At 31.3% G+C, this 19,486-nt stretch overlaps 1 protein-coding gene across 1 annotated transcript; it reads right to left on the bottom strand.

Moving 5' to 3' along the window:
- Positions 1–9,348: 9,348 nt before the first annotated feature.
- Positions 9,349–11,963, bottom strand: LOC129950674 (uncharacterized protein DDB_G0286175-like). Its single transcript, XM_056062599.1, has 2 exons — positions 11,945–11,963; positions 9,349–9,935 (listed from the first exon to the last, which is right to left on the bottom strand). The coding sequence occupies exons 1-2, from the start codon at positions 11,961–11,963 to the stop codon at positions 9,349–9,351; spliced, it is 606 nt and encodes a 201-aa protein (XP_055918574.1).
- Between the last annotated feature and the right edge of the window lie 7,523 nt (positions 11,964–19,486).

Raw genomic sequence — 19,486 nt, forward strand, 5'->3', positions numbered from 1 at the left:
AACCGTCCACAACCCCACCTCCACCCGAGTTGTGTAAATTGAAATAAAAAAAAAACACTAGAAGTTCTTTTAATAAAACAAATTGTAAGTTATTGTTGTAGACTATAAATCAGTCACAACAAAGAAACACACAAAAAGAAAAAAAAAAAAGAAGAAGAAGAACAAACAGTGCAGTGCAAACTACAAGTCAATAGTTTTTTTGTGCGAGTTTTGTTAAAATAAATTTTAAAAATTAAACGCCACATTCTTCACGACTCCAGAAGGAACTTGCCAATCGAAGATATAGACGAAATGGCAACCGCAAACGACCAAATAACCCTTATAAATACAATGGCTCAGGTATTGCTGAGATTGGAGGCCAATTCTCAACAGCAAGATAGTCGAGCCATAGTGATTATGAAAGAAATTTCATACATCAAAGAATTTTCGGGCAATAGGCAAGAGTTGACCCAGTTTACCAACGTTGTTGAGAATCACATGAGCTTGACACCGGAAGACAGAAGAGCTGCTATGTGGACAGCAATATCACAATGCAAGGTGATAGGAAGGGCAAAAGAACTACTGCTTACCAACAACACCAGTACGTGGGAGGAGGCCAAAAATATTTTAAAGCTTTCATTCCGACCAACCATCGACCAGGGAGAAGTCACTCATCGCATAAACAACTTAAGAGTAAGTTCAGTGTTAGACTTAATTAATAAAATCGAATTTTTATTAACTGACATTAATACAATAATTATGTACGAAAACAATAGAGAACAGTTAAAATCCATGTTATACTCAATAGTCATAAATAAAATAAGAGAACTAGCTACAGGGAACTTAGCTAGAGAAATAAGAGATGTATATGACTTACTAAAAGTCAAAAGCATTTTGTATTCGTATGTAGGGTTCGATGTAGGCAATATTATAACAAACAGATTTAATAATAGAAAACAAAATGACTTAAGGCCGACAGATAGGACATACCGACAAAATAATCAACAGTCTCAAAACAATTTTTATTACAATAACTCAAGACAAACGAATCAGCGACGACAAAACACTGATTTCAATGCAAGTGGAACAAATGACACAAATCAACGACACACAAACAATAATTCGGGTCAGACAAATCGAAATCAACTAAATAATACTGCACAAAATAGCAACCAAACACTAAATAACAACAACAATAATTATTCCAGACAGACTCGTAATAGACAAAATGTTGAGCCAATGGACATAAATAATTTAGATCAAGGATCTCAAGTTGTCCAAGAAGAAAGTCATTCAATAGAAACTCCGGTTTTTTCTGAATGTAGCCTCTCAGGTAATAAAACACAAGTAGTATTCGCGTTTAATAATCAGAAACATATATGCTTGTTAGATACGGGGTCCACAATGAGTTTGATAAATACGAGTAAAATAGACTGTTCATCATACAACGTACTAGAAGAGCTTACAGTGAACTTGTCTACTGTAAATAACCGAAGCGTTGAAAAACTTAAAATTTATCAGGTTCCTGTACCTACTGAATTTGGTTATCCAAAAAATGTTTTTGTTAGAGCATATGGAAAATCACTAGGCGACAAAGCATATAGTCTTTTGTTAGGAATGGATGTTCTTAGTAACATGGTTGAAAGTATTAATATTGTAAAAAAAGAAGTGGTTCTACAGAATAAAACTATACTTCCGATGACATTAGAAATAGAACCAACTATACAATGCTTTGAGTTTGAAGGTAGTACTGAGGTAAAGCTAGACGATCTAAAAGTATTCGAGAGACAAGAAATACAAGATTTGCTTCAAAAATACAAAAATCTTTTATACAAAGATGGAGATCAGCTTACTAACTGCGAAAGTATATTCCATGAAATAAAATTATCCACAGACCAACAAATTAATGCCAGACTGTACCGTCTGCCTCAGAAACATGAAGAAGAGGTAAGAATCCAAGTTAATGATATGGAAAGGCAGGGCATAATACGAAAATCGAATAGTCGATATGCTTCACCAATCGTAGTGGTCGCTAAAAAACCCGATATCGAAGGAAAAGTTAAATACAGAGTATGCGTCGATTATCGAGCTCTCAATGATATTACTGTAGACGACAAATACCCATTACCAAATATCGAAAGTATTCTCGATAAGTTAGGTAGGTCTCAGTACTTCTCAACCCTTGATTTAGCCAAGGGATATCATCAAATAAAGGTGCATCCTGATGATATTCATAAGACTGCATTTGTAACACCAAACGGTCTATATGAATATACCAGAATGCCCTTTGGGCTGAAAAACGCCCCAGCGACATTTCAACGTCTAATGAATGAAATATTGAGAGAGTACATAGGCAAAATTTGCACGGTTTATCTTGATGACATACTAATTTTTTCGACCTCATTAGAAGAGCACATAACATCACTGGACAAAATTTTTCAAAAATTAGCTGAGTACAATCTTAAGATACAATTAAGTAAATGTTCTTTTCTTAAGAAAAATACAGAATACTTAGGCCACATACTTACTGCAGAAGGAATGAAACCTAACCCCAACAAAATAGAAGTAATACAGAAATATCCTTTGCCTCAGACAATTAAACAATTACAAGGATTTTTAGGTAGCACTGGATATTATAGAAAATTTATTGCCGATTACTCTAAAATAGCATACCCGATGGTAAAATACCAAAAAAGAACATGAAAATCAACAGTAAGGACCCAGAATACATTCAAGCATTTGAACGATTAAAAGAAAATCTAATTAAACATCCCATACTCAAATTTCCCGACTTCCACAAACAATTTTCCCTATTTACGGATGCTAGTAATTATGCGTTAGGAGCTGTTCTTACTCAAGACGGGCAGCCAGTCTGTTATGCCTCCCGAACGTTAAACGATCACGAAAAAGATTATTCAACAACGGATAAGGAATTCTTAGCAATAGTATGGGCTACCGCATATTTTAGACCGTATCTTTGGGGAAAGAAATTTAAAATAATTACTGACCATATGCCTGTAAAATATTTAAATAAAAAATACAACGGAAAGGAATTTAGTCAAAGAGTTCAAAGAGGACTTCTTAAATTACAAGAATTTGAGTTTGACATTGAATATATAAAAGGCAAGGAAAATAAAATAGCAGATTTCTTAAGTAGGATCCCAGAGGAAGTAAACGAAACATCAGAGTCTGTACATTCAGCGAGTGAACAACTTTTAGACCATATTAAAATCAAAGAAGGAATTGTTAACATTTACCAGACTCAGCTTATACTGACTTATTCTGTAAAAAATGAAACAAAAGTACAACACACTAAAACAATAATTGAGGTAGATATGACGAAAGATGACAAATACTGGACAGATTTATTTAAAAGAACTATTAAATCAGGTACAATAGGAATTTATTCAGAAGTAGAAGATACTGAATATAATAAAGTTCAAAAAGTTTTAATTAAAATGTATGGTAATGACAAACAAGTAAAATTCTACAAACTGACACAGAGAGCAAGAGACTTAGAAAAAGTTGAAGATGCTCATAGACAAATATCATTGTATCACATCGAAGAGAGTAATCATTCAGGTATAGTAGAAACATATCACAAATTAAAAAACAAAATATACTTTCCACAACTAATAAGAGAAATTTCAAGAGTTATAGGGAATTGTCAGACTTGTCAAGAAGGTAAATACGACAGAAAACCAATAAGACCTAAGTTCAAACTAACAGAAACTCCACTTAAAGGTAATGACATTTTGCACATGGATGTTTACCATTTTAATAAATTAACATACCTGACATTTATTGACAAATTGACTAAAAAAGCTTATGGTTACAATTTAAGTAGCAAGAATTGGACAAGTAAGTTGGAATGCATTGAGGAACAACTGAGTAAATTCGGGAAACCTAGAAAAATAATTTGTGATAATGAATTTAATTCAGAAAATATAAAGGAATACTTTAGAGAAGAAGGAATAGAAATGCATATGACCAAACCAAATTCACATACTGGAAACTCGGATATAGAGAGATTGCACTCAACGTTATTAGAAATCTTACTGACGATTAAAAACAAGGACATTTCTACTAATCGTAAAATCCAGAAAGCCATTCAGATATATAACAATAGATACCATTCAACATTGGGTATGAGTCCAAATTCAGCAGAAAAGACGAATCAAATAAATTTAAAAAATAGAATACAAGCTAAAAAGGACAAAATATTAAAAAAAAGGAATGTATCTAGAGAAAATTATCATGAAAAACGAAATGAAGGTTACATTAGAAACTATAAACATTTACGACACAAAAACGAAACATATTACAGAAAACATAATTTAAAAAATGTTGATCCAACAAATACTAAAAGACCAAATAAATTTGCAGACATTAGACATTGAAAGACATTAGAAATAGACATAGAAAATGTACAGTTTATAGAAATAAACAATGTTCAATGTTTATAATCCTAAGAACATTTATTTAAAAGATTTAAATTTAAGTAATTCATGTATAACAAAGGACTCCTGTACTTTTCGTTATAATAAAGAAAAGAAAATAATAAAAATTGAGGACGATACTTTAATATGCAAAAACTTAGACGAAGAAAATGTTACTAATGGTTGTGATGATAGAAAATTAATTTTAACTGGAAATTTTATATTAAATATTAATAATTGTTCAATAAATATATTAAATGAAACTATTTTTAACTATCAACTATAATTTATTCAAAAGTTTCATTATGAAGAAGACAAAAATTTAAATGTAACAGACAAATTAAAGTTTGAAGAAATATCAAGAATACAACAATTGAAAATTTACAAAAAATTAATGAATTAACTTTTCACAGAACTATAAGTCAATTCAGTAATATAACAATGTTTTTAATAATTATAATTATTCTTATTGTAATATTTTTCATAAACAAGACAAATCGTAAATTAAAAATTAAAATAAATAATGTTACAAAGCCCCAACCAAATGTTAAAATTATAGAAACTCCGACGATTCAGGAGAATCTTAAAATTAAGGGGGGAGAAGTTATATATTTGTATGGTGACCTTCGTCACCATTGTAGTCCAACAACCCCAAACGGATATGCAAAGAGCTCCATATGAAATGTAATACGAGTAAATTAAAATGTCAAATTGACAATTAATGAAATATCAAATTGTAATATAATATATTAAGTAAATTGTTCGATCAGCATATTATAAATAAATGTGAAATATATCTGATCGAACAACCTACAAAATGTAGATATAGAAATTTAGTCGTGAATCTACCACAGCAATAAACAGAACTCATAAACAAAACTAAAACTCTTTTTCTTTAACTCGAGTGATAATACGCCCCATAATCATCGTTACGTGATACAATAATTTCATTTCAAAGGCCTTAGTCCAACCAATATCAAAGCGGATCTAGATTCTACTTTGGGAAGTCTGATTCTTCGTTTACAACAGTAAATTTGGAGGCAGATTTTAAACGAGGTCGTGCGAGTTACCAAGACTAACATAACAGTGGTCGACCAAATAAGGTGACCATTTAAGAAATGGTGAAGAAAATCCACAAAATGGTATTTGGGTGACCGTCGACTCAAAGTGCGTGAGTTTGCTGTCACGGTATGCATTTCAAAAAGTGAATATTGACTGAAAATTAGGACATGTGAAAGCTGTGCACAAGATGGTTGCCGCGATTATTCGCAATGGAACAAAACCAGCGTCGTGGGGATGTTCCAATCGAGGTTTTTTTTGGCGAAGTTTTGGCGAAATAAAGCAGAGTTTTTGCATCATGGGTCCATCACTTCACACCAGAGACAAACGAACAGTCAAAACAATGGACTGAAAAAAGAGAATCGTCTCCAAAGAAGGTAGAGACAGTTCTATCTACATGCAAGGTCATAGAGTCATTTTTTCGGGACGCGCGTGAAATAATTTTCATTGATTATGTTTAGAAAGGAAAAACAATCAACGGCGATTATCAATGCGAACTTATTGACGAAATCAAGAAGAAATGGTCGCTTTTGATAACAAAAAAAATGTTTTCATCAAGACAATGGGCAGGTCAAGGCGACATATGGTACTTGAAAGTTAGACAAGTTTCTAGCTGCCAAAAAATTACCTACCAATTAAGGCAACTTTAATGGAAAGTTGATTGGAAAGTTAGTCAAAAAAATTCTCCCTAACTATTATATCAAGTCTAATTCTATCAAAATGACAGTTGATCATGCTTTTTCATTCAACTGAAAGCTGAACTTTATTACTCTATGATTTATTTATTTTCTGCGCAACTCCATTTAATGTTTTCTGTAAAGGGTTTCCTTGTCAATTTGGAAAAGAAATAGCTAATATTTTTTTGCAATACCATGATACCATAAATCTTGATGGACTTGTGGCTTGCTTGAGGAGTTTTTGTAGACAATAATTTGTTTAGTACTTTTTGTACTATGAACTTAAAGTAATGTGCGAAGTAAAGTTCTGAATTTAAAATTCATGACACTTGAAAAACTAACTAGTTGCCTTGGTCAAAATTCACGTTCAAAGAATGAAGTTGACTGCAAATGAAGTCTTTTCTGTTGTCTGAACCTGCCCAATACCTTCCAATTAAGACAACTTTATTGGAAAGTTGAGTGGAAACATAGTTAAGACAAATCTCCCTAACTATCAAGTCGATTCATCTTATACGTCAAAATGACAGCTAATCATAATTCGACTGAAAACTGGACTTTATTTCTATGTGATTTGTTTACTGTGTGCACAAACGGTTTCATTTCTAATTGGAAAAGGAATAAGTAATATTTCTTTTAAACAGAAAATACAAGTCGAGATGGACTTGTAGCTTGGCTGAGGACTGTTTTGTAGACAATCTCGTTTTTTGTAGTTTTTACATTATCAACGGAAGGTAAAGGTTAGTGAAGTAAAGTTTCGAATTTGAAGTTTATGACACTTGAAAAAATAACTTGTTTCCTTGGTCAAAATGTACGTTCAAAAGAATGCAGTTGACTGAAAATTGAATCCCTTATGTGTTGTCTGAACCTGCCCAATGTACCAGTTCACACATCCGTTTTCATGATGGCCAAAATCAATGAATTAAAGTTCGAAGTGCTTCTTCACGCACACTATTTGCCAGAAAAAATGGCTGTGTTAAAAGATTTGCCAACAATGAAGAGATGGAGTCTGCAGTTGATGGCATTTTTTTGAGGAGCCCAACGGTTCTCAATTAAACAGGGTATCGAAGCTATTGAACATCAAGACATAGTCTTTGTGTTTTCTTTGTTAGGTCGGATATTTCTGGGACTACCCTATATATTTGGACAAAATCAAATTTTCTTTAAATATAAAAATCTAAAAAAACCAATTATAAAAGATTCTAATTTTACCAACAACAAAACACTACCAATTTTTTTTAAGTTGAAAAATTATGTAAATTAAAGTTAGAGTTTTGTTAGGAATAATTTTGATGATGATGATTTATTAATAACGAAAGTTTTATAATTAAATTGAAATTAAAATATTTTCACAGTTACGTATTTAAATAAACAAATAAAATAAAACAATATAACTTAAGAACATGAATTTTAAACAAAAGTTTAAATACATTAGAAAATAAATTAGTTTAGAATATACATTACGTAGGTGTTTTTTTTTTAGTATTATTGTTTGTCATGCATTTTGTTAAATTTTGTTCTTCGATATTTGATTATGTATTTATTTTTTTGTTTATAGTATTATTATTATTTTATTGTAGTTCTTATATTTATTTTAATTGAAATATTTTGGGAGAGGTGATTTGTTGGAAATAAATACATTTGTGAGTTTAATTTTTTTGTTTTTGAGAAAAGAATAGATTTGAAGTAAGAGACAAATAAATTAAACATAATATAAATCTCAAATTAATGTTTAACATTTAATATACACTGCCAACGACTAGGATGAGGCCACACACATTTTCGCTTTTTATACATGCGATAACCTTTTTTATAGCCTTTAAATAGTTACATTTATTACAATTTTATAAAAATTGAAGTGTAAATTGAAAACGAGCTTTGAAATTCCCAAGATCCATAAACAAAAAATTTCAGAAAACGTAGCAAAAATAATGAAATATTTAGATTTTATGATTAAACAATATTTCCTTATAATGTTTGTTTACATTAGTAACGATGATGTCCGCCTTTTGTGGATATAAAATCTATAAGACGGTCTGGAATGCAAACATTACATTTTTTTAATAATCACTGGAAATTTGGACCCAGGAATCACGAAAATCTTCGATTAAGGTGTCCTTGTGTTCAAATTGTCTGCCAACATTATAAACTTTATGTAAAAGCCATTGCCAAATGTTTTTAATTATTTTAAAGTGTAGTGAATGTGGTGGCCATGGCAAACGTTCCACACCATCTGACTAAGTTCAACTTCTAACAACTTTTGAAGTGTGAATTGGGGCATAGTCTTTTTGGAAAATCCAAGGCAGCGGTCAAAAAGTGCTTTTTACTTTTGGGAATGACCGGTATAACACTTCCACCAGCTATAAAAAGCGAAAATCTATTCCAAAATGTGTGGCCTCATCCTAGTGGTTGGCAGTGTATATTTTTAAAAGTAAACATCTGGAGAATTTATGAAATTTCTTCAACAAAGTTGATAGAGTCGCTGAAACGGAGTTATTTACAAATAGAAAGAAATATTTAGTTTTTAATGTTTAAAATTTTAAAAGTCGCATATCAAATTTTTTATTAAAAAGTTATTGATATTTTTTAAGACTTTAAGCTTTATTCTTTATATCTAAGTCAAAATTTCAACAATGTTACTTCCAACGAATCACCAATCTTCCCAGAACCTTTATTTTCGTTTTTAAGCTTCAGAAATAATGTTGTTGTTAGTAAATGTTTGTTTTTTTTTGTATACAATGATTCTACAATTTTTTAAAATTTTTATTTTGTATTATATTTATTTTTGAAGACGGTTTGCGTTCCAACATTTCTTTATATATAATATGCTTTTTACCACAGAAAAATTTACTTAATCACTAGATCGTTTTTGTTTTATCCTTTTACATACATTTATAATTAGTTTTTGTTTTGTTTTTTATTTTTATTTATATAAGAAATTGTTTGTTTTTTAATAATTGTTTATTAACCTACAAATACAAAATATAAAGTTGTCTTACTTCATATATTTTCATATTTCTTTTTATTTATATGTACTTTCTAAAGACAGTCAAAACACACACATTTTCCTTGTTTTGTTTTATTTATTCTTTGCAATCATTTAATAATTTTATTTTTAATTATTTAATAAAAAAAAATATTCACATGTGTTTCTATGCTTAAACATACCAAATGACAAAAAAAAAAAAAAAAAAAACTTAAGTCGATTCTCGTCTAGGACGAGTTTTGAAATTTTTCGACAACATCGATTTGAGTCCTGCACTTAGGGGTAAGTTTGAATGTTGCCTACAAAGGGCTGTAGTCATAATTGGTGCTGCTGGTGTTGTGGTTGTTTGTGAGGAGTCCATAACTTTTGGCGTTGACGGTGGTAGAAGGATTCTGTCGGTTTTATTGATAAGTGGTGTTGTAGTGGCAGTTGTGGTACAATTATTTGTTAATTTTCTTAAGCTGACTCCATTATTGATGTCGTCGTCATTATTGTATTTTGACACATTATATTCGTACATGTCGTTAAAATGATTAGGATGATTATGAAATGGAGTTATTGTTGATGAAAGATGACGATTTGGTAGTAGAAAATTTGTAGTTGTTGTTGTTGTTATTGTTGAATTGCAATTATATGAATTTGTAATAGTTGATTCAGATGATGATGGTGATGTTAGTGTTGTTGTTATTGTAGTTGGTGTCTTACCTGTTGTTGATGTACCAGTACCAGTACCAATAGTTGATGTTATTTCCAATGGTGGTGGGGTATTGTTGATGAAAAAGACATTTTGATGATTTTCTATAAGAAATTTGTCAAAAATTTGAAAGGAAAGTTTGAATGTTTTGATTACTTTCCAATCAGTTTTCTTTTTTTAATCAGTTTTATGTTAAATGTTTTATTATAAAAAATATATAGAACCCGAAATTTATATATGTACATAAATGATATTCATACCAAAAACTTAAAAAAAAAAACAGAGCCTGAATGAATTCTATGTACATCAACGATGATGTACAAAAGAAGCAGAAGAAGTTCTAGAAATTGTTATTACAAGCTCACAAGCTCTTCTATTTAACTCATTGACTCTAAACACATTAAATAAATTATGGAGCGAAAAGAAGTCGGTTCTGATCTGCAATAATTTGCTTCACTATTTACAATTTCTTTCTAAAAGAAGGACCCGTATTTTAAAAAATCATTTTTAACTTGGTGAAAGCAATTTTCAAAAGCACTGAAACTGGACGAAAGTAGTGTTAAAATCATATTTACATGTTATATCGATCGGTTAATAGTTAAGCTTGTTCAGAATATTAGAAAGAGGAACTTGTTTAGACTTCAAGGAAAGCAGATATCTTGAATTCTGTCATTAACTTCTTCTTAGACTACCGTTCATCTTTTTTAGCAACTTAAAAATTTAGTCAAAAGCTTACATTTTGGTAATTAGGTCAACGTGTTTGAACTTTAAATAAATTAAATATTTTAGAAAATTGCATAAATTGGTAGTTTCTAAATGAATAGCTTGATTTTGGGTCACCTCCAAATTTTGAAACATCGTTTCACAAATGTTAGTGATCTTAGAAAATAAATTAATTATTAATAATTAATTGTAAGGCAATAAGACAATAATTAGATTTCAGTATCATATCCGATTCTGAAGAAATATTGTGCAGATGTTAACAGTCTCTATAAATAGACCTAAAGCTGGCTGAAAGTTTTAGGAGTGGAGTGATAATAAAAACTCCTTGATGTGAATTTGTAGATATACGCACCATTAAATTCAATCCTTTGGTAAGTTTTTTTTCAGCCATGGTAAGCGGGAGTAAGCGTTCGAAAATAGGCGTTTTTTTTTTATTTTGAGGGCGAAATGATAACCACATGAATGATACATTAAAAAATCAGAGAAAATCGCCTTATTACAAGAAAGGGTATCCAAGACGTTTTACTTAAAGCCTTCTGCTGGCCACACGCAATTTAAGCTTTCTCAGATGCATTTTTAACTTAAAACCCTGATAACTCTTATCCTATAATATATAACTATAAGAATGGTATACAAAAATATCAGACACCTTTCCCTGATTTAAAAAATATGTGTCCAAGATGTTTTGGTTGCAGCCTTTTACTTGATACATGCCATTTAATAGTTTTTCAACATAAAATAAGACGGTCTTTGGGATGCATTTTTAATTTAAGGCATAACTAATGATTAGAAAAATCACTTAACATGATCAAATTGAATTGAAAATCAAACATTTTATTTGAAAATTGATTTTATAGCAAAAATCATTAATCATCAGATTTATCGGATAAAAAATTCAAAGTATTTACAAAGAAATTGTCAATGGTTTCTAGGCAGCAATTGCGTTAAACTATTGTACAAAGCTATCCTCCATTGTTCAGCTAGAGTGAAATGGGAAAAGCTTTATGCTTTAATTTATTGCCACATTTTTCCAAATTTGGTATCTAGAGATGGAACGGTTTATTTGTTGCAATTAAACGCTTCTTTTTAAGCGTATAATTTACTTAAGGTTTTTTGCAGAAACATTCAAAACTCTTAACCAACTGTTAATGTTTTTACCATTTTTTTCCGAAGTTGATTTTTAAGGGCGGTTGTTGCATATATTATGCAAACAAATTCTTGATGTTTCCTTTTTCATTCTTTTTGTTATACCTTATGGGAACAAAGTTATCGAGATTTTGAGTAAAAAAAATGCATGTAGGTTAGCTTAAAGTGGCTGCGGATTCGGAATCCACACACTTAGGCCAAAAGAAAAAGCCTATTGTGATACCACATGAATCTAGAGAGTTACTTCCCACTAGTTGAACCATTTTAAGCTTTTTATAAAGCGAAGAAGTAATTTGATATCAAAAGAGTAGTCTCCCAGATGAAGTTTGCGTCTTAGTGAAAGAGCAGGGCAAGTGCAGAGAAGGTGAGAGTTTCGTTTCCTCTTCTTCCTGACAGAAGTTATTTGAGGCTACACCAAGTAGTATTTCGTGTCTGCCTATAAGACTGTGTCCCTAAAAGACACCTATTAGGGAGCTAATATGATATCTGCTTTGAGATAACAAGTCTTTAGAGCGCTTTAGGTCCAGTTGGTAAATTGTGCCACCTAGAGTTTGCTATCGCAAAAGCTGTTTCTTTTAGCAGAAGTTTACATGTAGATATCGGTATACCTATTTTCTCCCTTCCAGGTAAAATAGGTATGACGTTGTCTCTGTGGCCCGGCACCCAACAAAGGTGAATGTTAAATTGCTGCGCCATCGCCATAAGATACGGTCGACAATCGAGGGCCGTTTGAGATTTGGTTGAGACACCGTCAAGAGATTTAATAGCATCCTGACTGTCAGAGAAGATGCGGATATCAGGAGAAGATATCACGTTTTCTCTTAGCGTGGAGAGAACCTCTTTGATCGCTAAAATTTCCGCTTAGATTAAGCTTTTCTGAGTACACATCACTACCAACTCCCTCATTTGTATTGGATCCCTCTGTATATATACAAGCTTAATACAAGCTATCATAACTTAACTTAACTTAACACTAGCTTAACTTTTTTTTTGTTTTGTTTTTTGCAGTTCTTGTTATCGGTTTTCAACATTAATTCATGTGGGCCCTAAGGCCCACATAAAAGCTCTTTAATGTACAAGAACTAACAATTTCGATTTTATTTGCTTTAAAATTACAAGGGACGGGGAATTCGGACTCAAAAAGGGAAAAAGTAAAGAGTTTCTTTCAGATGGGATTTGGAAATGTTGAAATCGAAAACTACCATAGCAGCGTTGCAGTGACGAAGAATTCTGGACATTGGTTCAAAGTGCCCGTAATTAGTGCGGTGATGAGGGATATAGAATAGGGAAACAGATCGTAGATTTCGAGGGTTGGTGTTAAGATGAATATCACTCAGGAGTGCCGGGGAATCTATATTGCCCATTAACAATTGGTGAGCAAATAATATATCAGCGTTTTTGCGTCTAATATAATAAGGGCTGCAAACCTATCAGTTTTAGTCGATCGGCATAAGGAGGCAAGTTAGATGTATCATTCCAGGGGAGGCCACGTAAGGCAAATCGAACAAAACGTCTTTGAACATTTTTAATTCTGAGTGAATGGTTTTCATAAAACTGATACTTGGCATGCATATTCAAGATGAGGACGGACAAGGGAAATGTAAAGCGCTTTAGTTACATAGGGGTTAGAAAATTCTTTTGACCATCTCTTAATAAAACCGAGAGATCTATTAGCTTTATTAATAATTTGGTCAAAATTGGAATGGAAATTCAGGTGCTTGTCACACATAATACCAAGATCTTTAATAGAATCGACTACGTTGACGGCGTCATTAAGGAAGTAGTATACTCTATGAGATGGGATTTGTATGCGCGAAAAATGTTTACATTTACCTACATTTAACTCTAGGAAATTATGCATGCACCAAACAAAAAATATATTAAGATCATTTTGTAAAAGTAAGGAATCAGATGGAGTAGAGATAATTTTAAAAATTTTCTTATCATCCGCAAACATTAGGATAACTGAGTTTTTTAATTTAAGACAGACATCTTTAACAGATAAGACGAAGAGAAGGGGGCCAAGGTGACTACCTTGTGGGACTCCAGAAGTTGCATGTATAGGACTGGAGACTGAGTTATGGAAAAGGACTCTATAAGTTCTATTCGCAAGATAGGAGCTTATCCAGTTTATAAATATAGGTGGAAAGCCTAGAGCTCTTAGTTTGAGATAAATTATGTTATGGGATATTTTATCAAAGGCTTTGCTGTAATCAGTGTATACAACATCAACTTCTTTGCCATTCTCAAGGGCTGACAAAACTTTGGATATAAATTCAATTAAGTTAGTCGTAGTGGGCCTACCTTTAAGAAAACCATGTTGAGCGGGGGAGAATAAAGGCTTGCAATGGAAATAAACGGAATCATAAACTACTTTCAAAAAGTTTTGGAATGCATGAAAGTTTAGCAATAGGGCTATAATTGTTAATTTCAGTTTTATTGTATTGTTTATGAATGGGAAATATAAATGAATCTTTCCATATATGAGGAAACACACCTTGGGAAAGAGAGAGTTCAAAGAGTGCAGTTAGAGGCTTTGACAGAGAATGCATATGTACATTTTTTTAGAACAACTGATGGGACGCCATCAGGACCAGGGCTAAAGTTTTCTTTGAGGCTTACGATTTTGGCAAGTACCATTTCTTCAGTTATTTTAAACGATGAAAGTGAGGTTCGAGTGCAACCATCTAAATAACTAAAGTAGTGTCGATCAGGATCATGCTTATGTTCAGTATACGATTTGCTAAAGTAATTAGCAAATAGATTTGATATGGTTGTTGGATCAGAGGAGATTATGTTGGAGAAACTCATTGAAGGTGGAAACCCATCAGATTTTCGTTTGACATTTATGAACTTGAAAAATTTCCTTGCATCAGAAAGAAGATTATTTTCAATTTGGTTAAGGTATTGGTTATAAAGGGATTCTCTTAATTCAGAGAAAGAATTATAGGCCAAAAGATCAGTATCAGATTTGGACTGTAAAAAGATCTTCCAAAGCTTGTTACGGGTATTTCTTAGGCTACGGAGCTCTCTGTTGTACCAAGGGGGACAGAAGTGAAATCTTTTCTACGAGAGAACGGTACTGATTCTCCAATACAGTACGAAAGAATCAAATAAAACCAACTTGTAAGGGACTCAACTGTTAAGTGGAGGGAACTTAATTCAAAGTTGGCTGAGCTAAGAAGCTGTTAAGTTTGGAGAAATCAGCCCTACGAAAATCATAACAGTAATTTTCCATTTCAAAAAATTTGTTTTCAAATTCAATGGGGAAGGAGAGATTAAGGGGTGGATGATAGCGATCCAAGGTTGAGAGAAAGTGAGGGCTCGGGGAGACAACACAGTTATCGCAATCAGATGAGAATATGAGATCGAGGTGTCTCCCATAAAGTTTGCTACTCCATTTAGTTGAAAAAGACCACAATCAGACAGACGATCAATGAACAGCGATTCAGATTCAGAAGAGATGTTAGTTGGAGAGAAGGTGATCTGATCATCTGAGGTGGACCAATTGAGATGGGGAAGATTAAAGTCTCCAAGAACGATGATTAAATCATTAGGTTGCACTAGTTCAAACAGATAATCAATGGCATTAACAGCGGCTTGGTATGCTTTAATTTGTTGGACTGGTCGAATATAACAACAAAGGACAAAAGGACAAAACTTAGGGAGCGTAACCTTAGCTGATACACCTTCAAATTTCATTGAAGTGGGAATACGGAGTAATGAACTTTCAAAATTACTAGCGATAGCTAAAAGCACACCACGACCGTGTGTATTACTTGCATATTCCACGACATCCATTCGATAGATGGAATAGTCGTTAGTGAGGAGTTCAGTACTAAGGATATCAGGTGTGAGGTTGGTTTCGGTAAGGGCAAAGATGTCATAACGAAGGTTTTGGGAGTTATTAAAGACGGCAGAAGTTTTAGACCTTAACCCTCTTACATTTTAATAGTAAAGGCTAAGACATTTAGGTTTAGTGGTCTTTAGGTTAGTCTATGTACTTTGTACATTGTATAGAAAAATAAATTTAAAAAATCTTAAAATACATCTGGCAATCAGAAGCCTGAAAGTAAAACATCTTGGGCACATATTTTTGTAATCAGATTTGTTGATGTATCTATCATTTTTTTGGGTTCCTATCGTTGGGAAAAAGTAACGAGGTTTTTAAATTGAAAAATGCATTTAAAAAATTATTAAAATGCGTCTAGCAAGTAGACTAGAAGGAAATTGTTATATTAACATAGAATTCTAGAATTGAAAACTTTATAAAAATAAAAATTAATTAGGATATTTTATACCCTTTTAAGTTTGCCTATTGTAATCTATCATAAGTTACATATGAATGTGCACGTGTATAGTCCTTTTTTTCGTCTAGGGATGCAATCAAAAATTGACGTTATCAGTTAAAAATAAGAGCTTGATAAGCACCTCCCGTCGTTTGGTAGGGATGTCACTGCTAAGTTAAACTTCTGTATGTTTCGAAATAATCGTTCCTATTTACGTTTTTTTTTGTTTAAACGCAGTTTAACTAACTAATTTGTTATTATATTGTATATATATTTTAATCTATAAGGAATATTATGTCTCTATTCTCATTTGAGATCTCTACAAATTACAAAATAAAAAAGTTTTAGAAACCACCAATTTAAATAAAAAAAATTAAAAGTTAAAAGAAAATAAATGTTAAAATTTGTGTTTCGATTAATTTATTCGATTTTATTACAATAAAAAGGTGAACAAATAAAAATAATTTGCAATAAACCCGGTTCTAATTTCTAATTTCTTATATTTTGATTTGCAGGGAATTAATTTTAAAAGAAAAATATATCAGTTTTTCCTTACAAACAAAAATACTTTAACAAAAAAAAATGTTTTATATTTTTAATAAGCTTTCATAAAAACTAATAACAACAAAAAAGACCTAAGCTCTATTAAAATTAAACTTTCTACAACTAAAAAAAAATTAAGTTAAAATAAGGAAGAGATACGAAAAAATAATAAATCATTTTTATAATAAAAATTTATTCACATTGTTGTTTTTATTAGTGTCTGTTTCTTATTTAGTGGTTATGTTTCAAAAGTTTTTTTTTTCTTTTTTTAAACATTTTATTATTTGTGTTTTGTTTTTTCTTAAAATTAAAAAAAAAAATTAAATTAATTGGTTTTACATTTTATTCATATGACTTTCGATAAAGTTTTTAGTTTTTTTCTTTTTGTTTTCTTGATTAAATTAAATAAATTAATAATAAGAATAGAACTAAAAAAAATAACGATAAAAAGCAAAAAAAAAAATTATAAACAAAACTGTATTTTCATAATGAAGATGGGTCTAACCCTTTTATGTGGATTTGTTTATTGTTTGTTGATTTATTACTTAAGATTTTGTATCTGTTATTCAAAATAAATATAATTAAATCAACACCAATTATTACTCGAATTTTTAAAAAATATTTTATTGTATGAGAAGTAAAATATTTGTATTGTTTCTTTGTTTAAATTATAACATAATATTGTAATTCTTTTACCTCCTATTTTCGTTTTATTATTGTTTTTTTTTTTTTTTGAATTACTATTGATTCATTGGTTTGGGATAATTTTACTATTTTGTAATAAAAATGATGGAAGAAATTATTATTCTATTTTTTTATTTTGTTTTACTAAAATCGTCTACATTATCCGATTGTTTCGAAGAACATATGTTTATGTATGTATGATTTTCAAATTTACATAAATTATTTCGATTAAATCTGGCTATGGAAATACAAGTCAATCATTTTGAATTCAATGCCTTATTTGTTAATATCTTTCATTTGCTTTGTCCATTCCGCATGAAATTTATTTTAGAGTACTTTAGATTCTAGCTCTTGAGGTCTTTGAGAATGAAGTGCTTTTTTATTCATTCTTCAGAGAGAGATTTGCTGAAATATTAACTAAGCAATTAAATTCAAGCTTCGATGGGTCGCATAAAATAAAAACACAATTAAATTGTTCCTCTTTTAAATAAAAACAAAATATTTCAAATATTATAATCCACATAATTATCTTCTATGTTTTTCTTTTTGAATCACAGAACAACACAAAAATTACAGATGTTTATATTAATTTTGAGAGATTCAGAGTTGTGTTCTTATTATGAGGATTGGAAAGTCAGGCAGATGGCACTACGAGGTTATTTACAATCAGTAGCATGTCTTGAAAGAATACAGACCAAGTTTTGGCAAGGTCGGTCTATTGGTTTGTGTTTGACATTCGTTTGAATTGAGGAAGTCAAAAAAATGAACGAAAAAGAATTTCGTGTGTTGATTAAACATTATTATGAAAGGCAAAACTCCTCAGGAGACTAAACAGAAGCTTGATAAACATTATGGTGACTGCGCACCTTCTGGGAGAACAGTTTACAAGTGGTTTCAAAATTTTCGAAGTGGCCATATGAGCACAACAGACGCTGAACGTTTTGGACGCCCTGTTGAGGTTACAACTCCAGGAATCATTGATAAAATCCATGATATGGTGATCATCGACTATCTGGAAAAGGGCAAAACCATTACAGGTGAATATTATTCATTGCTATTGGACCGTTTGAAAACCGAGCTGAAAGAGAAACGTTCACGAAAGGCCCACAAAAAAGTTCTTTTCCATCACGACAACGCACCAGCTCATACATCAGCAGTTGCGACGACAAAACTATTGGAATTAGGATTCCAAATCGTTCCACATCCCCCCTATTCTCCAGACTTGGCTCCGTCGGACTATTATTTGTTCCCCAATATGTCCAATGGCTAATTTACAGACTTGGACAAATCCTATTATTTGGAAGGGATCCACAAACTAGATCAGCGTTGGACGAAGTGTATAAGCATGAAAGGAGACTACGTTGAAAAATAAAAAAGGTTAATCCAAAAAAATTAAGCAGTTTTTATTTTCGCACGGACTTTTCAAACGACCCTCGAACTGGAATGGCTAAGAAATTCATATGTGTGTAGAATTTTTTAGTGATACATATTTAATGTTTTTATAAAAGTCGAATCACAAAGTTGGCCCTAAATTGTTTTGGTGAGTCGGAAACTTAGCATTTTCATCATTGTTACTTCCATTCTAGAAGGTTAAACTTAAAAACTTACAAGCCTAAAATTTTGAAAAGCTATAAGATTCTCTGCCTGTCATTTTTCGATTGACGATTTCCAGTTTTTAATATTAATTTAACAGCATTCAACATTGAATAATTTGATAGTTGTTTTTTTATATTTCCGCACTCCAGGTGAAACGTTTTTCATATTTGAGAATTACTACTCTGGATTATCATTCGAAGTTTGAGGTGAAAGAGCGAATTTAAACCCGTAATCACTTCGCTCAGTGACGAAGTTTGTGAATTCAACCAATTGCTATGCAAAATTTTGGTAAGCGAATATCTAATATGACAGCGAGAAAAGATTTATTCTTGAAGAACGTACAATGGTGACTCCGGAATCCTTGGGCCTGATTATGAGTTTCACGGCAGATCGTTTTCAATTCGACCTTTCAAATTCGACTCGCGTCGTATTTCCTTATCAACGAATTCTCGGGGAAGAGAAAGTAGATCTTTACATATTCCAGTGATTTGAGACTTTTGGTTTCACTTTTTCTTAATATATTCCAGTGATTTGACAGCTTTCCAAACAAAATTTGTTTTTGTTTTTAGATTAAATATTTTATTTTGGATTATGGATAAATTATAAGAAAATTAAAATAAAGCCAATTAACATTTTTTTATTATTACAACAAGAAAGAATCCACGAAATCGAAC

Source organism: Eupeodes corollae, chromosome 3, assembly GCF_945859685.1.
Source record: "Eupeodes corollae chromosome 3, idEupCoro1.1, whole genome shotgun sequence".
NCBI lineage: Eukaryota > Metazoa > Arthropoda > Insecta > Diptera > Syrphidae > Eupeodes > Eupeodes corollae.